Below are 27,180 nucleotides of genomic sequence, written 5' to 3' on the forward strand. Positions count from 1 at the left end.
GCATGAGCAGAGAGATGGGGGTGAGGATTCTGCTTCCTTAGCAGGTGACCACTGCGTGCTCAGTGCAGAAGCCTGGGATTTAAAACAACCCGGGCCTTGCCCCCAAGTCACACTCTAGAGCGGCTTCCCCCCCAGCTCAGGTGGAATGCTGTGCAAGGGAAGCGCTGAGCTGAAGGAGGTGAGAAGTGCTAAATATAAGAGGGAGTCTGGTCTTCCAAGAATGTATTGTTAGATGTGAGGGGCCCGAGAACCGCACCGCAAAGATTCCCTGATGGGGGAATGTCGGAAATTGACAAGGGGTTGGAGTTGACTGGTAGGGGGAGAGGGAGAAGGTCTAGAAACCACCCCATGGTCTGCTCCGTTTGGTCCCCTAGCCTCTCAGTTTGCTCAGATGAAATTGTTCAGTTCTCTTCCATGTTCGTGGGGCCTCTTCTCTGAAAGGGCCCCAGGTCCCTCGGTCACCCTCCATCTGCATCCTGAGCTGGGCTGGTGATGGTGCTGTGCACACAGTGCCCGCTCTTCCTTGCCCCTCTCCGGGGAGCCCACGAACAACCTCCACCCCGTTTCCCGGCACAATGAAGCAATGGGTGACATTAAGGGGCTTCCCTGCAAGCGGGAAGTGTAGGTGCCACCAGCCGTGGGCCTCCCGGTGAGACTGGGGGTGTGGAAACCGTGGTTCTCTGAGGCCTGGGAAACTCTTCTGTCATCGGCTTTGTCAGGCTGAGGCCATCCCTCATTTTTCCCAGCGTGACCTCTGGTGGGCAGGAGGAGAGCCCTTCCATCAAGGAGGAGTGCGTAAATGCCATGAAAGCCTCAGGGCTTTGCCGGGCAGCAGGAGGAGGGGGCCGCCTTCTGTTTTGTGTTGCACTCTCTTTCCGAAGCTTGAAATATTTTGCTGCTCCCAAGTTCGATGTGAGCACCAACCGGTCATGGCTCGTCCTTCTTCTTGACAAATACCCCATTTGGGGCAGTAATTCATGCTTTCTTCACTGCCTTCTATTAAACAATTAAAAGAAAGCAGACGTTATTCTGTGGGTATATATCATCAACTGATGTTTAATTACNTAGTGGCCTTGGAAGGGGAAGAAAGCACAGCGAGGGAGGAGTGGCATGTTTCCTCTCTCTCTCTACTGTCTTAATTTGGATTTCTTTGGGGGGGGGGGAGGTGGGGGCGGGCAGGCTTCAGAAGCATCCCTGACTGGGGCGCTCTGCCCCCCTCTAGCCCCTGCCTGCCCCTGTCCACACCCGGGGGGGGGGCTTTTCAGTCCTTCTGACACTCCCATCCCCTCCCCAGCTCACTTTCCTTCACCCCAGAGCACCTGTGCGGTCTCCTACCCACTTCATGTGGCTTCCTCGGGAAAGCCTTCCCTGGTGCCCCAACTAGCTTAGGTCCCCTCATCGCGTGCTCTTACCACACCCTTCGCTTTTCCTTTGTGGCACTTCATTCATTCTGCGTAGATTTACTGAGCCCCTGCTCTGTGGCAGGTTCTGTTCTAGGCACTTGGGACATATCCACAAACAAAACAGACACAAATCCCGGTCTTTCTGGAGTTTGGATTCCAAATTCTTTGAGATCGTGACAGTGAATAATCATTTGGCGATTAGTTGATGGACGCTAACTTTGATGCTCAGTGAGGACAGGGCCGCAACCGTGTTGTTGATAACAGCCTCTGTCCTACCATATACATGAATCCCTGGCATACAGTAGGCGCACAGTAGGTACTCAGGGTATGAAAGGCAGCTTGTGATCCGATGGCTGGTGTTTGATTATCCAGGATCTCCGAGGTGGTGGTGTCTTCCTTGGGAATCCAGATATCATCAGGTGGAATTAGCTACTTGAGACTGAACTATAGCCCAAGAGAGGGAAGGCGAGGGAAGAGGTGCTGGTCCAGCCCCAGGTCTCCCAGAACCGCCGGGGTCTCCGCTGGGAACTGGAGATGCCCCTCATTCATCCCCAGCGATGCGCCCTGCACATCTTGTCCTGTTTCCAGATCTCTCATCAAGGATCTCTCCTCCATTCTGCTTCTCTGTGTTTTCACTCTTGCAACTTCTTGGGGTCATTTTATTTATATGTCAAATACATATTTGCTGGGCGATTGTGACAGGGCCCTCTACCAGCCCCGAGGCCACCTCACTGAGGGGTCAAGACAAGTCTCCCCCATGTTTGGGTATTGGTTGGGTGACTCTGTTTCACCATTGTGTTTTGTAACCCAGACCTGGCTGCTTCCTGCTGATGTGCCTTCAGAACAGGTATTAACCCCCTAGAAACCCTCTGGTGAAAAACGGATTGTCACCCGCTCAACAAGATCTGTTCTCTCCATTTAGCTCATGAGGTCGTTCATGTGACTGCTCATTCATTCATTCATTCATTCATTCACAGTCAGGTGCAGGAAGGAGGTGGGGAGAGACAAGGAAGAGTATGTGGCATGAATGATGGCACAAAGGCCTTTCCCTTTGGGGCAAAAATGCAATTGAAGTCCTGCCCTGCCTCTATAGCCAACTCCGCTCGTCTTTTAAATTTGATTGATCACAAAAGCCTTTCATTAGGTGATACCTGACCTCCAGCTGGGAGTAGGGGTAACACGCTGAGGAGGGAGCTCAACACCCCTGCCCCCAAGTCTGTGCTTTGTATGTAGGGAAATTCTGCGAACAGCACCGTCGGGGGTGGGGGGCGGCAGAATCTCCACCTTTTCAGGAAGGAAAGTACATTTTGATACGTGCATGAGCATTTCAAGGCCCCTTCCATCACAAAAGCTACCTGGTCGCTTGGTGACACGTGTCCACGGCTTCTAATCCTTTAGATATGCCAGACTCTTAAAAGGGCTGAAACTGCCAGTGACTTTAGAACCCACCGTCCTGTCCCCGGGGAGCGGGAGGCGCGTGCAGGAGGCATACAGGCAGCACGAGCACCTGGCAGAGCCAGTTCAGCGGGATGATGTCCTTGAACAAGACGGGAAATGTCTGCGGGGGGTGGGGGTGCTGCGCGGAGAGTTCTCCAGTCTCTGCATCTCACTGCCCACAGGAGAGGAGTGCTAGGTGCCTCTGAGGAAGTGGGTTGGGGAGCCCGTGGGCTGCAGGTGTGACCTGGTGACCATACAGCCCAGAAGCAGCCGTGCTGCGTTCATCGGGCCGTCTTTGTGTTCAGTAGCTACCGGGCCAGCACACAACGCGGCCCCAGGGGACATCGCTCTTGCTGGGGCCCCCGTGCGGGTTTACATTCTAGGCAGGGTGGGCTGGTTCAAGTACAGTTCTATAATAATACTCCAATCAAGCAGTTTTATAATGATGGTGATGGCAAGAGAGCTGGCACTTACAGGGCATGTAATATGTGCCAAGAGCTATACGTCTTTATGTGAGCTTCCAGTATAGACCGTAGCCACGATCCTCCCATTTTACAGATGGAGTCACTGAGCTCTAGGGACTGATCCAGGGTGGTACGGTAGAGCAGTGCCTTCCAGATCCAGGCGGTTGGCCATCCCTCATTCTCATTTCTGTGCTGTTCATGGTTTTCAGGGATCCCGCCCCACGTCTCCACCCAGCCCTACCTCCTTCTACTCTGGCCAGACTGAGTTACTGTCTGACGTGAAGAAACATCAGGACCTCTCCTTACTTTACAGAGAAGACAGTGGAGGCCTGGAGAGGGGAGGCTGAGCCAGAGAGCAACATCCTGGGTCTCAGCCCTTTGTTCAGTTCTCTACCTTTGTTCTCTGTGTTCTCTCTGCCAGCCCTCGATGCTCCCCTAAAAGTCCTTGGCTTTCTAGGCGTGCTCCGGTACCCTCCATCTCTGCGGTACCTTTCGTGGCCAGCTCAGGTAAAGGAGCAAGAAGGAGTACCCTCTTTACTTTTCTAACGCTTGGGTTTTGTGCCACTTTACTTAGTGGCATCGTGTGGTGTTTAAGAGCATGGACTTGAATCTTGGCTCTGCCACTTAGCAGCTATGTGACCTTGAGCAAGCCATTAACCTCTGTGCCTCAGTTTCTTGGTGTGTAAAATGATGATGCTATTAGCAGTGGGGGTGTGGAGTAAAGGTCCACAAACATGTCCTGACCTGAACTCCTGCCCTCCCTAACCAAGATGGGATGGGAAAGGGTGTCCAGCACCCAGCGGTCTCATGATGAAGGGAACCCTTGGGGCTTGGGGAGAGGGGATGGGGTGGGTGCACATGGTGTGAAGTTAAGGTTGGGGTAACACAGAAAACCAGCTTATGTGCTGGCCTGGAATCCCCTTCTTTTGGCCTGGTCACTTTGTCTCCCATTCCCTCTTCCTGTGTCACTTTGGTGGAAATCTCCCTGGAATGTGGGAGGGAAGTTTCTCTATCTGAACAGGTCCCAGGTCCTGAAATTCCTTTTGTTGGCTTTAACTTGAGTTTCTAGCTTTTCCCCTCATTCTTCCTAAAACCAGAAAGGTACCAGCAGTCTTTAAAGAGCAGTGGCTTTGAGTTTCACAAATCCTAAATACCAGTGGCAGGCACAGAGCCAGAGAGCTGCGCTCATGCCTTTTCTCCTGGCGCTCGAGCAGAGAATGTCTTTTCTAGAAATGTCAGTTTGGGAGTGCTAAGCTTGCAAATGTCAGTGTAAAGTGCATTTCCTGGTCTTGATACTGTCGACGCACCTTGGTTTGTTGGGCGGCTTGCAGGGATTGGCGTTCTTGGAGTTAACATCTGGCTCCCCAGGACCTTTTGTTAGAATTTTATGCCATCCTTCAGTTGCAGGGGCGTGTGGCGGTAACTTCCGGTTCTGTGTTTTGAAATCCAGGTCTGGAGGCACCTAGTCCCCACTGCCCTTCATTGGTATTGGTTGACACGGTTTCGTCTGTAGGAGGGACATGCTTGTATATTATAGGTTGAGGATAAATATGACAAAATATTTTAAAGCAACTGGTCACACAAAGACTGTACATGAACGCTTATAGGAGTTTTCCTAAAGGCCCTAAACCGGACAGAACCCAAATGTGTACAGACTTGCAAGTGGGTACGTGCCATGTAGTGTAGCCATGTAGTTGAGTACTGCTCAGGAACAAAGAGGACGAAACGCCAGTGCGTGCAGCAGTGAGGGTGAATCTCAGCAAAGGGTGCGAAGTGAAGGAGCCAGGCTCCAAAACGATAGACTTGTCTAATCCCGTTTATATGAAATTCTAGAAAAGGCCAGGCTATGGTGATAGCAGGTCAGTCATTGCCTGGGGCTGGGGTGAGAGCATGAGTACAGGGGGGCATGGGGAACCTTTTAGGGTGATGGAAAGATCTTAAAATTTGGAGGTGTGGTCATTGCGGTTGTTAATGGGCTTTACATCTATAGAAACTCATCAAGCAGTACACTTAAAATGGGTAAAACTTTATGTAAAACCAATATTTAAATGTCAAAAAATAAATATAGCTGGACACAAACAACGTGACCGAAAATCTGGGCAAAGAACACACCTGGCAGTTCAGGAGTGGATACAAATGCCTGGCCTCACTCATAATTTTTTTCAAGGGGGAAGTTAAACAATGAATTCAGACACAGACCTTACCTCTTTCACAAAAATCAACTCCAACTGGATCGTAGACCTATATGTTAAATGCAAAACTATAGAAGGTAACTCCTAGGAGATAACATTGGGGGAAGTCTAGGCAGCCATGGGTTTGGTGATGACTTCTGAGATACAACAGCAAAAGCACAGTCCACGAAAGAAAAAAATTGTAAGTTGGATCTCATTAAACATTTCTGCTCCTCAAAAGACGCTGTTAAGAGAGTGGAAAGAGAAGTCACAGACTGGGAGAAAATATTTGCAAAGCATATCTGATGAAAAAAACCTGGTGTCCAACATATACAAAGAGTTCTTAGACTTCAACAGTAAGAATGGAACCGAATTAAAAATAGGCCAAAGACCCAAATACCCGACCGAAAAATACACACAGATGGCAAATAAGCACATGAAAAGATGCTCGACATCATGTCACTGGGGGATTGCAAATTAGAACAATAATGAGAGACAAGTATACTTATTAGAATGGCTAAAATCCAAAACACTGATGCCACCAAACGGTGGCGAGGACGTGGAGCAACTGGAACTCTCACTCATGGCTGGTGTAAATGCGAAATGATGCAGCCACTTTGGAAGACAGTTTGTCAGTTTCTTATGAAGCTAAACATAGTCTTACCACCCAACCCAGTGATTGTACTCCTAGGTATTTACCCAAATGAGCTGAAAACTTACGTCCGTACAAAAACTTGCACAGGGATGTTTATAACTGCTTTATTCATAATTGCCAACACTTAGAAGCAACCAAGATGTCCCCCAGGAGGTGCACGGATAGATAAACTATGCTGCATCCATCCAGTGCCGCGTTGTTTAGCACTATGAAGAAACGAGCTGTGAAAAGATATGGAAGAACTTTAAATGCATCTTACCAAGGCTACAAACTGTTTGATTCCAGCTATAGGATATTCTGGAAAAGGCAAAACAATGGGGGCAGTTAAATGATCAGTGTTTTCCAGGGGTTAGGGAGGAGGGACGGATAAATAGGACAAGCACAGGGATTTTTAGGCATTGAAACGATTCCATATGATATCGTAATGGTGGCTACATGTCACTGCACAGAGCGAACCCTAATAGAAACTAGAGACATTAGTTAGAAGTAATATATCCATAAGGTCTCATCAACCGCGGACGGTGTGAATAATGGAAACTGGAGGTGAGCAGCTAGATGAAAACTCTGTACTTTCCATTCAGTTTGTCTGTGAACTTAAATGCTAAAAAAAAAAAAAAAAAAAAAAGTCTATTAAAAAACAAAACAAAAAACGTGGACTGACCCTACTCACCTTCACACTAGCAAAAATGGAGGGGAGGATGGATCTCCCAGTTCCGGCCGGAACACCTAACCTCTGGAGGGCATTTTAGCAATGAGTAACAAATGAAAAGTGTGGAATCCTGGTCTGGTGAGTTTATCCTAAAGCAGTGGTTCTCAACCGGGGAGCGTTGTGTGCCCTGCCCCCCGCCCCCGCTCCAGTAGGGGAGATATTTGGCAATGTCACAACTAGTGAGCTGCTACGGGCGTCTCGTGGGTAGAGGCCAGGGGTGCTCTAGAATCCTCCAGGGCCCAGGGCAGCCCTCACCGCAGAGAATTCTCTCACCTTGCATATCACAAGCACTGCGGCTGAGAAACCCAACTGGGCAAGGGTGCAGGGACATAGATATTCATCTCAGTGTTGTTCATAGCAGTGAAAAATTAGAAATCACCAAAAATCGCTCAGCAGAGATTAGATAAAGGATAGTACATCCATACTGGAGAATCCCGAGCAGCCTTTATAATGACAGCATGGAGCTACGATTTTTAATACAAAAGAATGTTCATGAGACACTGTCAATGAGAAAAGATGACAAAGCAACATGCGTAGAATAATTCTATCATTGTGAAGACAGAGAGGGTGTCTGCATTTCTGAAAATGCCTGGGAAGATACCGGACAAAATCTCACGCCTGTGTCTGGCTGGTTGCTTTACAAGAGCCAGTGAGCATGTTCAAGAGACTTTTAAAATTACTTTTTACCCCGTAAAATTTACCCTTTCAAATTATTTTTGGTATTTAGAGCTCTTTTTTTTTTAAATCAACGTGTGTTCTTTTTATCATTAAAACAATAAAAACAAAAATACGTTTTTTGAAATTAAAAAATGATGCTTCGGGATATGTTGTCAGGTGAAGGTTGCTGAAGTTTTAGGGTTCATTTGCAACTCTTAGTTACATTCGAAAGTATTTTAAGGAATCAACTACCATACTAATGCCGTGCCCGGTTTTAAGACGTCTCGTCTCATTTAACTTCTCAAAAAAAAAAAAATAATAATCCTAATGTGTTGTTACTCATCGATACCCACTGCGTAGACACGGAAGCTGAAGCTCAAAGGGTGCTTGAGTCAGCAGCAGCCGTTGCGATGATGCCGCATGGTTTCCAAATCGAAGCCCGTAGCTTCCCCGCTACACCGCAGGAGTGCCTGTCTGCCGCCCGGCGAGGTGGTCTCCCATGCGGGATTATCAGTGAGAATTCTGATTTTCCTTAGTATGTCTCTTACACAACCCTGCCATGTTTAGGGGATTCCCATTTTGAGAATTTAGAGAACGTTCTGACGACTTCTGTTCACATACACGAGAAAGTTGCATCATTATTTCTGTTTGTTTGCAGTTAGAGAGCTTTCTCTTATCTGGAAAATTCCTTTGTCTGGAACAGCTCACTCTAGATCAGGGGTGGAAATGTTAGTTGTGCCAAAGAGTCTGGTCTAAATTTCACGGAAGTGTTCATTGGCTCCCATAAAGCACAGCTTTTGCTGTTTTAGCCCGGGTGATAACAGGGCACATCAGAACGTCTCCCCATGGTCCTTTCGTAAAGACAATTATACTTTCTTCCTTTGGTACCAAGAGGAAGCAATTTGAGTGTCCTTATTCCTCCTGGAGTTCAGCGGGGCACTTAGCCAGGAAGGGGACCCCCTCGGTGTCCTCAACTTGGCCATCTGCTGCTGGAGGCTGGTTTTCTTGGAGGGTTTCTCCTAGGGAGCTGTCTGGCATAATTTGAAATGACTCATGAGCAGGGGAACCATTTCAAATTGGGAGAGGCTTCCTCGTACTAATCACTGTCCTTCCTGCTGCATTGAGAGAGGCAGGACGGGTCCTGCAGCCTCACCCAACACATCCAGAACACACACTCCTGAATATCTCTCCACTCAGAGAAGTTTCCAGACATCCCTAGAATGGTTCGCTTCCCACCTTTCAGGCACCTGGGCAGGCTCCCACATCCTCCCGATGCATTTCATCTCAGGTTGCCTTTTGACTTTCCATCCCTTAAAATGACATGCGACAGCCTCCTCCGAGCTCACCCTCCTGCCAGCATCTTTCCTCAGTCACCCTTGAAGTGGCTTCTCCTCGGTTCCGTCCTTCATCAAGGCCAGACTCTGTTTGCTGCCTCCAGTGTCTGACATGTGGCCGGTGTCCTCCCTTCAAAGGCAGAGCGACTCAGTGCCCCTGTGCTCTCTGGCACTGCCAGTCTGCCTTCCTTCCTGAAGAGTCTTCCTGCTCCGTGTTTTGGGGCCCCAGGAGCTGCATCAGGGGCAGAGGGAAGAGCCCGGGGCTTGGAGCCTGGGTCAGAGTTGAGGGTCTCCCGTTTACAGTGACCGTTGGCTTGCCGACTCCTGACTGTGTGGTTCTGGCTCGGAGTAAGGCGGCGGGGCTGGCCAGTATGGGTAGGAGACGAAGACTGGCATCCCCCACCCAGGTCTGTCCCTCGAAAGCCGGGTTGAACTTAGACCCCCTGGGTGCCCGAGGCTGGGAGGGCCAGGTCCGAGCTGGGAGGGGTGGTTGCAGAGACTGGCCCCAGGTCTGGAGGAGGCCCGTGGCTCACCCGCGTGAATCCCCCGGGACCAATCCCCAAAGCGGGGCTCCTTCAACTCCAGTAGGAACATTACTGTGGTTTGCGGGCGCCCACACTGTGCCAGGTACTTGCAAGAATCCTCTGTGGCAGAACCTCTGATTATCAGCCTATCACACAGGTGTGGAAATTGAGGCCCGGGGGGTTAAGCACTTGCCCAGCACAGGGTTGGGGGCAGGCCTCCCTGCTCCGGCTTCGGAACAGGTGTTTTGTGTCGGGGGTCTGGCCCGAGCTCGGGGAGGAGTGGCCCACCGGTGGGGTGGGTACCGTGGTGGCTTTTTTTTGGCCCCCTCTGAGTTTGCTGTCTGTCTGCCTGGGCTGTGGAGGGACATCCCCGAACCCCTGCTCTTGCCCTCGCAGGGCCTGGCTTCCAGGGGATCCCCAGCCGTCCCCTCCACCCTCCTCCTGGGTTAGCCGTAGACTAATCCCTTTTCCCATTAGGTGAGCCAAGACAAGATTAGGGCATTATTAAAAGGAAATTAAACCAGGAAATGAAAGAATAAACAAATACGAAACGAGAAAAAACAACAGCAGCAAAGCAGATGAGTTTACAAGGCACAGTTCTTGATCCCAAAGGGGTGAACACCTTCCAGCAGGCGGCCATCAACCTGTCGTCCTCAGCATCGCTGGGCCTGCCAGGGCCAAGCTGGTTGTTGTGGTGGTCACAGCAGACGTGGTCCTCTAGGGGCCTTGACGGTAGGGCCTGTACTCGTCATCACCTTACCCGTGTCCATCCCTCCTTGGCCCCTTCCTGTGTCTCATGTGCAGAATGCTGCTCCCTGGGGGGTGGACACGGAATGGTTTGCATCCCGCCCCCAGGAGGGGGGAAGCGACATTTCACGCCCCTCCGTGTCCTGCTTCCCAAAGCGTCATCCCTTTATCCTCACCACCCTTCCCTGGGCACCCCTGCCGTTGTCAACCTTCTGTTTCTCGATTGCCCTGAGCTTCCGATGGTCCCCACTTGCATTCTTTTCTTCCTATAACACTCCTCCTCCTCCTCCCCCCTTCTTGCTTGGCCAACTCCTGCCTCTTCTTCAGACCTTGTCTTAAATGTCGCTCTCTCAGAAGCTTTCCTGGGACCTCCCTAAACCAGGTTGCTCGGGGCCCCTTGAAGTGCTCCCCCAAGGCACTTGTCAATTAGTTATTTAGTGATTAGTTATTCTTTGATGCCCGTCTCCCCTCTTGGACTCTAAACTCCAAGAAGGCCACGATGGGGTGTGTTCACCACGATACTGAGCCCCCAGAGCCTTAAGTGCCTGGGAAATATGATCTGTTTGTCCATTTGCCTACTCAATCAGTCATTCAAGAAATAGTTCTTGATTGTGAGTACCCGCTGTGTGTTGGGTACTGTGCGAGGGGCAAAGGGTACAGCAATGAACGGCACAAAGTGCCTGCTGTCGTGCTTGCAGACCAGCCAGTCTTTCCTGTTTGCTAAATAAGCGACCGACCTTAAGAGGAACAAGCCATTCATTTCAGTGAGATGTTTCTGACAACAAGGGTTGCTTGCCACCGGATGGGCCGCCTCGTGGAGGTGAGCTCCCCGTCACAGGAAGCATTCAAGGAGAGCCTCGGCAACCCATTGTCCCAATGCTATAAGTGGAGCCTTCTGAAGGTCCCAGTCGCATCCAAGCTTCTCTGAAGGGCACCATGGGCTGGATGCTGTAGGGTAGCTGCCAGGCTAGGCCTACGGGAAGGAAGCAAGATGAGATCAGGAAGGGGGCCGGGGGCAGCCTGCAAGGTACACATTGTCTTTGTGTTTTCCTGGTGGAAGTCAACAAGCTCCTCTTGAAAGCTGGAGCCAAATATTTTCACTTCATATAAAGTAGATTTCCATTTTTTTTTTTTAAAGATAGTAGGAAAGCTTCTTTTTTTTTTTTTTTTGAAGTACATGTTTTTCAGATTATAAAAAGTGATCACTTTGGAAAACACAGGAAGACATAAAATTAAGGGACTTTAATTTTTCTACCCAAAGGTAATCGTTGTAAACATTTAAATGTATTTTCTCCCAGTCTTTTTTGAGAAATATATAAAAATAGAAATTTAAAACAAATGAGATCACATCTTATATCTTGTTCTTTTGACTTAATAGATTGTGAACATTTTCTACTTCATGAAATATTGTTCCTAGTTAAGATTTTTTACCTACTGTATAATGTTTCTATTTACATGTTCTCTGTTGAAATAATCACCCCAATATTTAGAGGCTGAAACAATAATCCTTATCTCTCACAATTTCTGTGGGTCAGGAATTTGAGAGTGGCTTGGTTGGGCACTTCTGGTTTCGGCTGCAGTCACCTGTTGGCTGGGGCTGTAGTCACCTGAAGGCTGGGCCTCGGTGGTTCACTCCCACGGCTGACAACTGGCCTGCTTGAGTGTCCTCGCAACATGGCAGCTGGCTTCCCCCAGAGTGAATGATCCCGGAGGAGACAGCCAGGCGGAAGCTGTGTCTTCTCTATGGCCTAGGCTTGACGGCCACACACGGCCACTTGGGTAGTATTCTATTTGTCACACAGGTCATCCCTGCTTAGTGTTGGAGGACATGAATACCCGGAGGGAGGGTCCTTTGTAGCGACCATGGAGGCTGAGGCCGACTCCCACACCATCCTGCTTCTGTTTACCCCCCATGCAACCCGTCCCTCGTTGTTGACATCTATATTGTTTCCATTCGTTTGCTATTATATGGAATGTACATTCCTCTTTTTAAAATTTTTTGAAGATTTTATTTATTTGAGGGAGAGGGAGAGAGCACGAGCTGGGGGAGGGGCAGAGGGAGAGGGAGAAGCAGGCTCCCCGCTGAGCAGGGAGCCAGAGGTGGAGCTCGATCCCAGGACCCTGGGATCATGACCTGAGCCAAAGACAGACACTTCATTGACAGAGCCACCCAGGCAGCCCTGGAATGTACTATTCCTGAAAGCCTTAGGCATCTGCTATGGTACAAGTGCCTGGTCTGCGTTTGGTTTCACTTTAGTCCAGCCAGGGTTTCAGAGTCACAACCTAGGAGCAAAGTCATTTGGGGCCATACCCAAAGCTGGGCTCCCTCTGGACCACTCCTTTAATCATCGCCATGCCCCTTGAAGGGATGGCCGTAGTACTTCAGTGGGTTAGCTGGGTCCGGCAGGAAGCAGAATTCAACTCTGAGACTCTCTAATGGAGGAACCAGTTGCAGAGACCTGAGCAGGAACAAGGAAACCAGCAAGATCTCGGGCGCCCTGAGCCTGGGAACAGAGATAAGCCATTGCCACCTTGAGGCCTGAAGGGATGGGGCAACAGAACTACGGTGGAAGCCAGGGGCATACACTGTAATCTCTCTCCTCTGCGCACTCTCCTCTCCCTGTCCCCTACTCTCTTCTCTTCTGCTGGCCCCTCCTATTGGCCAAACTGAAACAGGTCAACCAAGAGCCAGGCTGGAGCCCCGTGGATGTGGGCCATGGGGTCAGCCTCCTGCAGAGACAGAAGGGTAGAATAGAAGGGCAGAAAGAAGAGCGAATGGAGAATAGCCAGCACATTGTCAGTCAGTAGTTTCATTGACATCCTTCAGATTCTTCCGGCAAGGGAGAAGTGGCCTTGGTGACGCTTCTGGGAAGCGCAGAACAATGGGCCAGAACCGAGGTCACGAGCCCTAGCCATGTTATAGATGTGGGGGGCTGATTTGGCTATTCCCCATAATCAGAGCAGCAGTGTTCCCTAGCTTGTGCTGAGCGTTGTCCACGTGCAGGGCAAGGTGCTCCACAACAAGGCATTCTCCACGCACTGTTGCCCACCTTTGTAGCCAGTCCGTTAGGCACATGCTATCACGAGCCCCTCTCGGGCAAGGAAAAACGGGTTCAGAGAGTCTCAGGATCCGGCCTGAGGTTACACAGTTAGCAGCAGAGCTAGGATTGGACTCAAGTCTGTTTTCCCCTCCCCCCCAAGTGCAGCCTAGGCAGCCTAAGGCGGAAGGGCTGGGGGTGGGTGTCCGATGTGGTTTCTCGAAGAAGCCTTCAAGGGCTGCTTCCACCATGGAGCAATTAAAAAAAAAAAAAAGGAAAATCTTTAACATACCAACTCTCTGGACACAGGTTTGCCCGGGAGTTAGAGTATTGTGTGTTTGACAGATGATGAGTTTTGTGCCGGTGCATACAAAGTAGGCAAGAAGGGAAAAAAAAGAAAAGAAAAGAAAAAGACACCCCTTGGAATAATGGGAATGGGGAACACGGTGCTCGGCACGGTGACCTGCCGTGATGGAGGTCGCCTTCGAGATCTTCGGGAATGACCGGGGGGAGGCTGCTGCTGATGGACGAGGCCTGCTGGCAGCCCCCGAGAACGGTGTCCCGGCAGCTCTGGGCCCTTGGGAGCTCTGTCCATCCCTTGTTTCTAGAAGAAAGCCTGCCCCACTGCCCCGCCCCCCCTCCCCAGGGCAGACGGGTGGGTGTGAGGGGGACGGGCGAGAAGTAGGGGTGGGGAGGTAATGGCATTACTCTGCACTCCGCGTTGTGCAACAATGAAAAGTACCCACTCTGTCTTCAGCGCCGGGCGTGTAGTCAAAAAAATTTAGGAACTTCCCTGGTTTGTTTTCATCGACATCCTTCAGATTCTTCCGGCAAGGGAGAAGTGGCCTTGCTGACACTGCTGGGAAGGTCACCCAGGCGGGGGAGGGGCCCAGAGTTCTTCCGGGGACCTTTCTGACTCTTCCTCAGGCTCTCCCGCAGGGGCAGCCAGAACCCAGTGAATTTGGGGGCGTGTGTTGCGTTTCTCTTCCAGGTAGAGAATCTTCTGTTCATGCTTTAAACTCTAGGTGCCACCATCGAAATACCTCTTCCAGCCTGGGGTGCCTGGACATTTGCCCAGGTAATCTCCCTAATTGGAAGCCAAGTCTGTGAGAGGGCCCCCCCCGAACATCTGCCTATGCACTTTGGAGATGCAGGGCCAGGGCTAGGAGGGCGCTGCGGGTAGAGATGACAGTGGCCCATGTGTTCGCAGAGTCTCCAGGGCAGAAAAGGGGCAACCAGTTCCCACCCAGGCCTTTGCCAGCCGGTGGGACGATTCCGTACAGGCTGGAATTTGAGATCAGGCTGGATTTCAGCGTCAAAGGTAGGAGGCACAGGAGTGCTTGGTGAACTTTGCCCCCGGGTCCTGCACGTAGTAAGTGCTCCCTCAGGCAGCATTGCTGAGGGCCTGGCAGGTGTGGGGCGGGGAAGAACAGAACCTCAGGAGCCGGACAGCCTGGGGTTACATCCATTCTCCGTGATCCTGGGCAAGACACAGATAATCATGGCCCTGCCTCATGGGGTTGTTACAAGGATTAAATGATTTGATTCTTGGGGAGAGTTTAACACATAAGTATTTATTAATCATCCTCATTATTATTATTCCTAATTTTTAGCCCTATTTCAAGATAGCTCAAACAGCCTCTAATAACTGGGTTTTATCAGCACCCTATTGGCAGTTCCATCCTGGTTCAAAGCCATCCGGCATAACACCAGTGGATTAATTTCTAAATTAATCTAAAGCTTTATGTTCAATTCTTACTTGCATTAAAAAATTAATACCGGATGTAAGAGCCCTGATTTACAATTTGGCGTCCGTTCATGTGAAAATGATCTGTGAGTTCACACCAAAAATGCTTAACGAGAGCCAAGAATATGACACCTGGATTGTTCGTTTTGAAATGAGGGATGTTTGAGTGCATATAATTTAATTAACATTTATCGAATACCTGCTCTGTTCCAGGCCCTGTGCTGTTCATCACTACACATTTCAACAGCACCCCCACCCCGCCCACCCGGCCTGTATTTTTGAGAATAAAATCACTGTAAACAAAATATTAACTTGGAGGCCCAGATGGAAGAGAGTGGTTCCATTTTGCGGTAGGAGTGGGAGAAGCCCCTCACCTCTCTGCTCAGCCTTCACCTGCAGGCTGGTCCTACCTGGGGTTCCCTGGCTGGGCCCCTCCCTCGTCACTGCTTTTGTGCTGGTGGGGGCACTGAGCAGAAGTGACCAACCCAAGGCCGTTCTGGGAAGTTTTGATGAAATGAAACCAGACCCCATGACGCTCCACTCCACTCCTTCCACTTTTCCCCCTAAGCCTTTATTGCTCGTTATTCCTAATTAAAAAAAAAAAAAATTTTTTTTAAATTTGTTCTTTCTACCGCCCTCAGCTCCTTCCAATCCCAACTCTTGCTAACCTGACCTATTTGCCTCTCATGGATCTTGTTTCCAGAGGCTCTCAGGAGGTGTTTTCTGGGGGATATCGCCCTGGTGACACTAAACAAGGAGGGTGACAGGGTAGGGTAGGGAAGGGATAAGTAGACCCATATAGCAGGGCCCTGAAGCATGAAGCAGGTGCAACTGTGCCCAACCTATATTCCGCGGTCCCCAGCCCACGTTCCGTCTCATTCTTCCCGCTCACCCAGTTCTTAGAGCTTTCATGAAGAATGCAGAGAGTTCTGAGTGTTCTTTAGCGGTCATTTACATTTTCGGTGCAGTCCTACTTGCAGTTTGATTGAGAGGAGAAGAATAACCGCCAAATAAACTAAAAGTGGCAGCAGGCAATGACAGTAATTGTCAGCAGCAGGATAATTGATCTAATTACACAAAGGAAAGCTGCTCACTGGGGAGCCGCTCCTCTCAGCCCCGCAGGCGGCAGCTGATGGGGTCCCACGTCCTGGGTGGCTACAAGAAGAGAGGAGGGTTCCAGACCAGGTGGGGGCCGGGGAGGGGCGCGGCGGCCACCGTGTGACGCAGCTCCGGCCAGCCCGCAAGTGATCCCTGAAGTGCGTCCTGCCGGTTTCCTCTGGAGAGCAGAGGGTGCACGTGGGGTAATTCAGAAAATATCTTAAGACTGCTGTGTTTACCATTAACTTGCCAGGTCCTGAATTCCTAGGCCCGAGACGAAAGGCATCATTTACAAACCTGGTCTGGAAGAGCCACCCACTCCGTCTCGGAAGCCCCTCTGTGGCGTGCGTTGAAATGAGGCTAGGAATTGATGAGCTATGATCCCCCTGGAAGAAGGTCCAAAGGGCCGGAGGCCGCAGCCCTGCTCTCTGACCGTGCTACCCGCCCACACTGTGAGCTGGCCTGCTCTTCCCCAGGCCCAGTGACCTTCCATTTTGTCTATGGAGGCATTTATCCTTTGTTGTAAAATTGTGATAGACAACACATAACGTGAAATGTGCTGTCCTAACCATTTCTAAGTCTGCAGTTCGGGGGTGTCAAGGATAGTCACACTGTTGTGCAATAGTTCTCTAGAACTTTTTCATCTTGCACAACAGAAACTCTGTACCCCTCATCAACTCCGCATTCCCCCTCCGCACTGCCCCTGGCAACCACTGTTCTTCTGTTTCTCTGAGTTTGATTACTTCAGATGTCTCCTATAACTGGAATCGTTCGGTGTTTATCTTTTGGATAAGCTTTTGGACTAGCTTACGTGACATAGCCTCATGTCCTCAAGGTTCATTCATGCTGTGCCATGTGTCAGGATTCCCTTCCTCCCGAGGCTGAAGAATATTCCTTTGTATGGAAATACTACATTTTCTTCATTCCTCCATCAGCTGATATTTACCCTTTTTAAACAAATATTTCTGAGCACCTACTACGCTCCCAGCTGTGACCAGAGGCGTACGAGTGGGACAGGCAGTGTGCACGAGTCCGGGTACCTGAGGAGAGAGAAGATGGCATCTCCCCTTGAGTGAGAGGGCAGCCTGGACCACCGTGGCTGCAACCCCGTAATGCCAAGTCCCTACCACGGACCAAGCACCGGTCTGAGGTCTGTATTCATGTCATCATTGTACATGATCTCGTGGAACCGTGTCCATCATCCCATCAGGTAGGTGCTGCCATTCTCTCCAGCAAGGAAACCGAGTCCGAGAGGTGAAGGGACATGTCCGTGTACATATAGCAGGTAGTGGCGGAACAGGGTTAGGACCCAGGCTGTCTGGCTCTGGGCCTACAGCTCCTAAGCAGCAGTCGCCCAGTCAGACTGTGGAGTCCGGCCCAGCACCGAGGAGCAGCCTGGAAAAGCTTCCCTGGCGATTCCCCTGTCCAGCCTTGATGAATGATACTCCAGACCCCTATCCTGCCCCTGGTCCCCAAAAGGAGCTGGAGGGACCAGCTCAAAAACCTCAGGAGAGTGCCGTGTTTGCATGTCAGTGTCCTTTGCACCTGCAGGGGCCCAAGGTGCTGTCCCCAAGGTGGTTGAATGCCTCTTCCCCACCGTCTGGAGCAAATCATGGATGTGTAGCTAGTACCCCAGTTGGCAGAACGTAATGGGGTGCTGTGTGAGGCCAAGGGGGGCCTAGCGTGCTGCACACCTACATGGCTTTCACCGTCCTCCTGTGAGAAGGGAAGGGGTTGCCTGGGTGTAAGACATTCTTTCCAAGAGTTTATTGAGCATCTAACACATGCCAGGTGCTGGGGATGCAAAGGTGATCTAGCAAGGCCCCGGCGTCACAGAGGGAGGCTTTTGAAGACTGCAGCCATGGTTATGGGGTAGGGGGGATGCTTCCTGGCTGCCCACAGTCAGTGGATATTCAGAATTTGGAATCCTCTGGGCTTATCCTAGCACTTGGTGGAACCCAAAGACTTTTCCCTTAGCTCCTCATCTAGAGTTTTCTAAAAAGGCCTTGAGATGTGGGAGAAGCTGCTGGTGTGAGATCAATAGAGAGACGCCCCCAGACTGTGGGAAATGGCCAAGGACATGTATACGTGTGGAGACGGCTGAATGTGAATTTAACCACGGGTGCTCCTGGAGGAGGGTGCAGCTTCCCTGGTCCCTGGATTCCCTGTGCGAAGGATGCCCTGCGCTGAGGGAGAGCACAAAGGAGGGGTGCACCTTGTGGGGAAGCTTCCTTCTCCCTTCCTATGGGAGTTTGTGCCTCCTGTGCACCCCCTGTCCCCAGCCCAAGGGTCTGGAGACTTTGGCCTGTCCAGTCACCAGGTGCAAGGAATTGGGGCCAGGCAGCCCCATCCCTTTGCTCAAGTGGGTGGATGCGAGGTCACTTCCAGACCGATGCAAGCATCTGGCCTTCCTGCAAAGTGAGCCAGGATTTCCCTGCAGCCCCTCATCCCTAGTTCCTATTAATCTCCACTGCCATGTTCCCCTAGAGTGTGGAGCTCATCCTCAGATCCCCTCCGTCTTCAGAATGGAGATGATCACAGCATCTGCACCGTAAGGACTGAAGGAAATACATGCAAAGCGTCTGACACAGTGTCTAGCAAATAACATGTCGTTAGCTCTCATTTCTCTCATCCTTTGGCTGCTGGCACGTGTGTTTTGGGTCTCTGTCCCTCTCTGTCTGAAATTCTGGGAAATGCTGAGAATTTAGGGGCAAAGGAAGCATTGCATTCATGCCCAGTAATAGCTGATGGAAGTGGTGGGGGAGCTTTGTGGATTTGACCAGGAAGCTTTCTTCTGCATGCCCTGCTTTGGGTAGTGGTGGGGTGAGTGGCTTTGCAGAGCTCAAAGAGGCTTCTAGCTGCTCAGTACAAATCCCCCTGACCTTGGAGCTGGAGCTTGGGAAGGTATGTTCCACTTCATGGCATTTCTTTTAATTCACTCCTGATTGATGTAAGAGATGCCCGTGGGGAGGCAGCTCTACCCCTCTGGCCTCAGCAGGATGGCGAAGGATGGATTCCTTCTCTGTTCTCATTCCCTGAAGATCTGTCAGCCTTTTGTCCAGAAGCCCCAGGCTGGAGGGGCCAAGCAGGCGATGGGAGAGGAGGGAGAACTGCCTTCTGGTTTGTGACTCCTCAGACGATATGTATTTGGGGAGCAGGAACCCTCAAGAGGCTGGGGAAGGTGGGAGGCAGGAGCTTCCTTGGTTTTTCACCGCCAGAGGTCCCTAGCCAACGTCAGGCTGCTTTGTCTTCTTGTTCCTCAGAATACACGGGAGAGCCAGCCCAACAGAGAGTGTTCCAGGAAATGGATGAGAGATTTGGGTAAAAAGGAGAGCAGAGATGTGATCATTTTGAACCCAAGAAGCATGTTTGGGTTAGGAAGTTCCATAGTGTTAGTGGGGGTGTGCTGTAGGCATGTTAAACCAACTCTGACATCTTGCGGGTCTCTGGGGCCAACTGTGGTATGCTGGTGGTGGCCAGGGTGCATGTGGCGATCCCCACCCCATTGGCTTCTGTGGCATCTGAACCCTATGATAGTCTCAGCCCCAGGCTAACTGGTCTAACTGATACACAGGTGGCTCTTGCCACCTTTGCTCATGGGACTTTGGAATGTCTCTCCCCAGCCCATGAGATGCAGAGTATCACGTCCACAAATCATCTTCACAACCACTGGGGCTTTGTTGGGCAGGAGGAGGGAGACAGCGGAGGAACAAAGAAGGTCCAGGTCAGTCTTTATTTCTGCTCAGCAAGCATGTATTGACCCCTTCTGGGCGCTGAGGCTCCGGGGGTGACCTGGCCCACATCCCTGCCTCTGGCCGCGCCCAGAAGGTTTCGGTGTTTCTGATATGTTGAATATTCTCTGTGAAAGGACAGCGTGCCGGCAAAAAACCATTAGACGTTGCCTAACTGGAACTTCATCTTTCCTTTTTAAAAAAAAATTGATCAAGAAAGGAAGCGTGACTCGGGGAGGCTGAGTTACGTAAGGCCACAACGCTCGTAAACAGTGGAGCCCTTTCTCGGCTCACCCCAGCACACCTGTTTGTTTTTCAGGTTACAGAACAATCGAGCCGAGTCCTCGTCTCTGTTCTAGGCAGCATCTTGAGGTCACCGTTTGCAGGTCTTATCTCTGGGAGGGGAAACAAAAAGGATACACTTTAAAGGTTACACGCCCTCCGCCCTAAAGGGCCATTTGTCCGCCTTTTCCGTTCCTGCCCGTGATCCGCGTTCTAGAACACAAGACCCGCTATGTTTAGCGCATTCTCCCGGGTGAGAGGCATGATTGGTCAGAACCTAAGAAGCTGTTCGTGGAGAAGGGAGCGAGGTCTTCCAGGAAGCCGCCGCTCGGGCCGCGGTGTGGAGTGCAGAATTGATCTGGGAGCCTCAGGGCCTTCTTTCTCCCACGGCAGATGAGAAAAACCCCTCGGACATCATTCTCGGGCCGGCCCCCCTCCTGGGTTCCGCCTGTGAGCCGCGTGTGAGAAATCCCGAACCCCCAATCTCACCGCCTGGTAAAGGAGACGGGGTTCTGGGAAGGAAGGGAAGAAATAAACCCCCCACCCCACGCCCCACGTGTTTGAATACACAGGGAGTCGTGACGGCGGGCGACCTGAGGGGCTTCTGCGCCTTCACCCTCCTTTGCAGCTCGGGAGCCTCGGACGGACGTGTGTGCGTTTCGGAGGTTTGGGGGCTTCGGTGTAGTGTGTCCGGAACGCACAGAGGGAGAACCTTGCTCAATGAGCCACTGTGTCGGTCTTGGCTCAGGCCGGAGCGTGGTGTCCAAGGCGGCCTGGGCCCGAATAAAGACACGCTTTATTTCCCCTCTGGTTGACAGGGGGATTTTGAAGGTAACGGGAAACAGAGTGAGCAGTGTTCAAGGACGCAGCCCACCTTCCTGGATAGTTTTCCACTGCAGCAGGTCCGCCCAAGCGAGCTGGCCGGGGAGACGGAGAGTTTTCCAAGCATGCCACAGGGACGGGGCTGGGGGCTGCCCCACAGGCCCTTCTGCGGCGCCGCGGGGTCAGGGGTGGGGAAGATGTGTGTCCCCATGTGTGTTAGTGTGGTAGGGCTGCTGTAACAGAATCCTGCAGACGTGGGGCTTCAACAGCAGAAGTCTACGGTCTGGTCCAGTTTGGAGGCCAGGAGGCCACCGTCAAGGTGCGGGCTTGGAAGGAGCCGTTCCAGGCTCTCTCCTTGGCTTGACCATGGCCTTCTTCATACTCAAACGGCATTCTCCCTGTACCGCTGCGTCCAAATTTTCTCCGTCCATACGGCACCAGTCACGTTGGATGAGGGCCCACCTGATGACCTCATTTTCATGTGCTTACCTCTGTAAAGGCCCCATCTCTAGATATGATCACATTTTGGGGGACTGGGGCTTAGGACTCCAACATAGGAATTTTGGAGGGACACAGTTCAACCCACAATAGCGTGCACGTTGTATTCCCATCTTGTTCATCTGGAGATGAGGAAGCCGCTGGGGAGGGGGGTCCCTAACACAGCACCTCATAGTGCATTGATGACTGACCCTTCTCTCCGTCTTCTGCTTTCATCCTCTTCCTGAAAGACATACCTTTCAGACCCCACAGCGTCTAAACCCTGCTTATATCAAAATATTTAGAGCTGCTCCGTACTGGAAGCAAGGTGCTCAGTAGGCACTTTATTTATATTAACTCATGGAATCCTCATGGTGACCCTTTTTATTCCCATTGTTTAAACAAGGACATAGGCATAGGGAGGTTGAGTCACTTGTCTGAAGTCACACAGCTCTCATGGGGTAGAGCTGACATTTGAAGCCAGGCCATCTGGCTGCAGAGGGTACATTAGACAGCACTTCCACGTCACTGCATAGGACTCGGTATTTGACATGAAGCCCTTCACAGCTTAGCAACGGCTCCACATATGTTCTCCTGCTTGAGCTCCATCACAAAGGGCAACGCTGGCGAGGCTGAGGAGGATGGATTCTAACTTGGGGTCCTCTGGCTCCGTGCTCAAGACTTGGGAGGATGCTCTGGGCTCCGCATCTATGTGCCCTGACTACCACTCTGTGACTTTGGGCAAGAGGTGTAACCTCTCTGTGCCTCTCTTCCCTCATCTGTAAAGTGGGGATGATAGTCTTTTAGGGTCGTTCAGGGAAGATAACATGAGTGACACATGGTAACTGCTTGATAAACATGATCGGTGGTAATTTTATTTCACCATTTGCCTCAAAGAGCTGTCAGCCAACCCTGTCCCCACTTGATCCTTTGTCTTCATGGTCCAGAACCATGTTGCTCAGTGCGGTGCCCTGAGCCCACGTTGCTATTGAGCACTTGAGATACGGCTCGTGTGAGCTGAGATGTGCTGTCAGGATTAATTACATACAGACCACGTTTTGAAGGTTTAGTGCCCCCCAAAATTAATTATCTCAATAATTTTTATGTTGATTACATGTTGAAGTGATAAAGGTTTAGATATACTGGGTTAAACAAAATATATTATTAAAGTTAATTTCATTTGTTTCCTTTTCACTTTTTTTAATGCAGCTACTAGAAAATTTGGGGAATTTTCCCAAATGTGATTTTTGGATTCAAAAAAATGGCATGTATACTTGTGTTGGATAGTACCGGTCTAGACTGGGGACTGTAAGCTCCAGGGACCACATTGTTTTGTTTTTTTTGTTTTGTACCCTAGCACCTCACTCAGATCCTGGCCCCAGAGGAGACTGACACAGACACAGACACACACACGCACACACACACACACACACACACACACACACACACAATCATTGTTGATGTGGTTTTGATTATTCTTAAACCCAGAAAGGTTTATTGGGTACCAAGCCAGGATCCCCAGGATCCATCCAGGGAAAGCCCTTGGTTCCCAAAGCTCAGGGAAAGCCCATAGACTGGAGTTTCCAACTCCTTGGGTCTCTGGCGTCCTTACCCTTGGGTGTGGCCCCGGCCGGCCCCCCACCGATGGCTGGGTTTGACCTCCAGGCCTCTGCTTCTCTTGAGGGAGTCTCACTATGCAGCCAGAGGGAAAACACGGCTGTGGACATCTCTTCTATTTTCAGCATGTTAGGGAAACCAATTTTGCACTGAGGACATGAAAGCTCACTTTATAGGCCAAAGGAGCCCCATGAAAGAGATCACTGTGCGCAGTGGCGGGAGAGAAAGGCCTGAAGGAAATTTCCACCAAGTTCGAGGTCCTCTTCTGGACTTGCTTCTCAGATTGAGCTTTGTGAAGATAAAAAACTTAATCCTTCTACCTCCATCCCTCCTTCACATTCCCTTCGTCCCCAAAGCAAACCCCAAACCCTGCCCTCGTAAGGGGGTCTAGATCTGACTTTCTTCTTTTTTTTGGCCTTAGGTCTGTGGGATGGACCAGCTCCACCCGCAGTACTGACAAATCCCAAGATTTGAGACCACTGAGTAGAGCATCTGAGGAGGAATTTGGGTCAAGGACTGCTGGGACTGGCTGGGTCTTAGAGAGGTCTCTGGTCCAGCCTCTGAGGTCTTGGGTTTCTATTGTCCTTACCCTTCCGGTGACATCTCTGCTACTGGTGAGGGCCCAGCATGCAGAAGGCATGAGCCCAGTGACGGGGTCCACAGCTTCACCAACCTGCCCCTCTTTCTTCTCATGGTCCATCTTCTTTCCGTCACCAAGACTTGGCCTTGCGCACTCACTCTGGTGAGGGTCGAGGCTATGCCATTGCACTGCTAGGAACTTTGATTCACCTGTGCCTAAAACCTGATGTAGTTTGGCCCGAGTCATGTGTCTTTGAGCAAGTGACAATTTCTTAGGTCCTCGGTTCCTCATCAGTAAAAATGGAAATAATGGCACCTGCCTCACTTGCCCTTGGGGTCAAAGGAGATAATATGTGACGAGCCACAGACAGTGCCCAGAATGTGGCAGACATGGGGGAAACATGAGCAGCCCTTCTCTACTTGTCCCTAAGTCTTTGCTTTTCCTTCTGGTCCTGCTCTGCCTCCCGGGTAAGGTGCTCCCTTCCTCTGACCATGACCGGTGAGAGCTGGGATGCCGGGCTCTGCCCGGGTCTCTGGCACACACAGGATTTTCATGCCAGTCTAATGATATCCGGTGGAGAGTTCTCTTCCATGGCAGATAAAGAATTTGGATAAAGTATGCTGGAAGTTGGAGATTACTAGTATTTCTACCTCCTTGCTTTTCGAAAGCCACCTGTTCTATTTGTGTCAGGATTAGAACAAGGAATTTGGCAAAGAGGAGATATTACTTTTAATTAAACATCCTGAGCCTCATTTCCCATTTGGGGATGACTCAGTGAGCTCCAGATGGGTGGAGGAGAAGGAAAGCAGGAAGTCATTTTTAATAGAAGCTCAGATGGTCACAGGGATTACTAACCAAAGTCAGGGATCCCATCGCAAACATGGCGCCTCGCACATAGCAGGATCTCTGTGTGTGGATCCCTTGCCTTTGGTGTGGTGGCTGAAGCAGGTCACCGAGGAGGGGAAGAGAACTGGGGAGTCCTAAATCTGGGTGCCAGCATCAGCGCTGTCTCTCATTCGTGGTGTGTCCTCAAGCGAGCCACTTTCCATCTCTGAGCCCTAGGCTTCTCGTGCTTCTCGCCTTAAAAATTAGCAATCGCAACTCTACCCACTTTGTGTGTTGACGATGAGTATGGAATAACTGAATGAAAGTGCTTCGTGAATGGCACAACTCCATGGCATACTAGTTCCCTGTTCTTAATTATTGTGGTTAATGATAATAATTGTGCCTCTTTTTGATTTGATTTGGGTAAATATTAGTCAATTCCCAGTCATGATTCAAACTGGATGTTTTTCAAATAATACAGTTTCTAGGCCATTTCTCAACTCTTGCCGCCGAATATTGTTCACATTTGCTTTCTGGAGGCAAACACTCATGTTCTCTTCCATCCTCGATTCCTTTTTGCCTGATCCATAAACGATCCCCAGCTCACCAAGGCACCAGATGGGAGACCAGGGGGCTCTTTCGAGAAGAAAGAAAAAGCTTTTTGAAAAAGTGCTGATAGAGAGTGTTTATTTAATTTCAGAGGAGGAGGGTCTGTTTTTGTTTTTTAGGTGTAATGCAAGTCGAGTTTATTGCTCCTTGAGCTTTTAATTGGTTTACTAATATTTTTTTATAGCTTTTTATTTTAATGTTTACAGGTCCCCAGACGTTGAGATTTACTGACATCCATGAAGGGATTGATAAATGATTTAGTTGAACTAGCAAAACTGGAGGCATTGTATGAATTCGAAATTGTGCCATAGAGCCCGCTCTGCAGCCACTAATTTGTTTAATGTGATTTGAGTCCTGCAGCTGTTCCTCACCAGAGTCACAAGAAAAACAGACACCAGCTGTTCCCCCAGCAAAGCGGGGAGGTGTCCAGGGGATTGGGGCCAGGCCTCTAGAGAACATCAGGTAGGGGCTGGCAGGCTGGTCTGGATTAGGTCAGCAGGGCAGACTTCCTTCTGGAGGTTTGGGCAAGTCCTAGTGCCCTCTGCCCTCACCTCTGTGTGACTCTGTTGAGGTTTATGTGCATGAATGAAGGGCAAGACTGACCCATTATCCTCCTATCATTTCAGAGCAGCTGTGGGCCTTCTGCGGATTTACCCTCAGAAGTCAGCTAGGGTGCGGAACCCTCAATTCTTTCGGCCTCTTGATTGTCTACTGAATCTGAGATTTAGCTGAGGCTTATTCCACTGGGTTGTTTTGCTATTACTTGTTCTTCTTTGGTGCAATCAGATTTCTTGCAATTTCTAAGCTTTTTTTCCTGGTACGAAAGAGATATTTGTTTATTACAGAAGATACAGAAAGCACAAGTCGAATGAATGAAATAGAAATCTCCAGTAAATCCATCATCCAGCAATAATCATTGTTAAAAATTTGGATAAATATCCTTCTAGATTTTTTTTCTCTGGCGTACATCTTTGTATTTTTTAAAAAATGGACACAGCCTATATTTTTTTGGTAACCTGTTCTATTCACTTACCATTTTTGAGCAGTTTTTCTCTATAATCATCAATAGGCCTGCTTAGGCTGGTGTTCAAAGGGGCTTGGGCAGGCTGACCCTAAAAACAAAATATCCCACTGCAAAGTGTTTGCCTAAGTGCATCATGCCCTTGCAGAAAGATGAGATTAGCTGTAGCTGTGCATTTCTCTCTGAGTTGCTTCAATGTCATTTCAAGGGCACTGACGGAATAGATGACCCTCTCCCTTTCCTTAGCCCATTTAAGTTATTCTTAACAAGTTCCTAAGGATGACTATTATTCTTGTTCCCTTATTTCTTCCTCTGTTCATTCATTCATCATCCATTTAACTCATCCATTCAGCGTCTTATCTGTCTGTCCTTCCTTACATCCAGGTGCCCATCCATCATCCATCCATCTAACATAGCTATCATCGCCATATCATATGTCACAGCAGCTAGGCTGTGTTTGGTGGTAAGGATGCAGATACGTGATGTAGGGCCATGCCACTTGGAGTTATCAGTCTCCATCCAAAACTTCCATCTGCCCTGGACCTGAGATGGTAACCTCCATTTATTTCTCCACCACGAACTGGAGCACTTCTGGACAGCTGCCCGGCAGATAACTGGGGTATGGCAGGTGATTCCTCCTTTACAGTGGAGGCATCTCTCCATCACTTCTCTAGATCCCTAAGTGCCAACTAACCCATAGCCCAGTGCTCGGCAAGACCCCCGGATGAGCAGAACATTAGACGAGAAGGTGAAGTGGCAGCAACACTTTTATTTTACTTTACTTATTTTATTTTTTAAAGATTTATGTATTTTATATGAAAGAGAGAGAGTGGAGGGAAGCGCAGAAGGAGAGACTCTTCAAGCAGACCCCCCCCCCACTGAGCGCGGGGCTCGACCCCACAACCTGTGAGATCGCAACCTGAGCCAAAACCAAGAGCCAGACCCTCAACTGTCTGAGCCACCCAGGTGCCCCTGGCAGCAACATTTTTAAAAAGGTGTTTCTCAGCACAACTATTACATAGCTCGTATATCAAAGAAGAATGAGGATGGTGACAAAAAACTTTTGGATTCTTTTAGGTTTTATGTTTTTTTAAGTGTGGGCTCCTCAGGTGTGTGAGAGACAGCAAGGCTATTCCTTGGAGGGTTGAACAGCATTCCCCTCCCTCGGGGTTTGTTCTGGAGAAGCCCACCTTTGTATAAAGAAGGTAGATTTATTTCTGCCAGTAAAAGAG

General features: G+C 50.0%; 1 protein-coding gene and 1 long non-coding RNA gene across 4 annotated transcripts in view; one reads left to right on the plus strand and one right to left on the minus strand.

Annotated features, from left to right (window-relative positions):
- CHST11 (carbohydrate sulfotransferase 11) overlaps nucleotides 1–27,180 on the plus strand; it is a 278,390-nt gene that overhangs the window by 168,560 nt on the left and 82,650 nt on the right. Inside the window, exon 1 of one of the 3 annotated variants that reach the window (XM_034644206.1) lies at nucleotides 12,240–14,460. The exons of the other annotated variants lie outside the window; for them this stretch is intronic. Coding sequence (XP_034500097.1) covers nucleotides 14,338–14,460 — 123 coding nt within the window. The 5' untranslated portion in view covers nucleotides 12,240–14,337. Of the gene's footprint in view, nucleotides 1–12,239; nucleotides 14,461–27,180 lie in introns of those variants that run through there. 3 annotated transcript variants of the gene reach the window in all.
- Nucleotides 870–7,988, minus strand: LOC117796410. The gene is made up of 5 exons (XR_004620902.1): nucleotides 7,850–7,988; nucleotides 6,196–6,351; nucleotides 5,509–5,719; nucleotides 4,612–4,811; nucleotides 870–996 (listed from the first exon to the last, which is right to left on the minus strand). It is a non-coding gene; the product is annotated as an uncharacterized LOC117796410 (long non-coding RNA).

The sequence above is a fragment of the Ailuropoda melanoleuca genome, chromosome 15 (assembly GCF_002007445.2).
Source record: "Ailuropoda melanoleuca isolate Jingjing chromosome 15, ASM200744v2, whole genome shotgun sequence".
Taxonomy (NCBI): domain Eukaryota; kingdom Metazoa; phylum Chordata; class Mammalia; order Carnivora; family Ursidae; genus Ailuropoda; species Ailuropoda melanoleuca.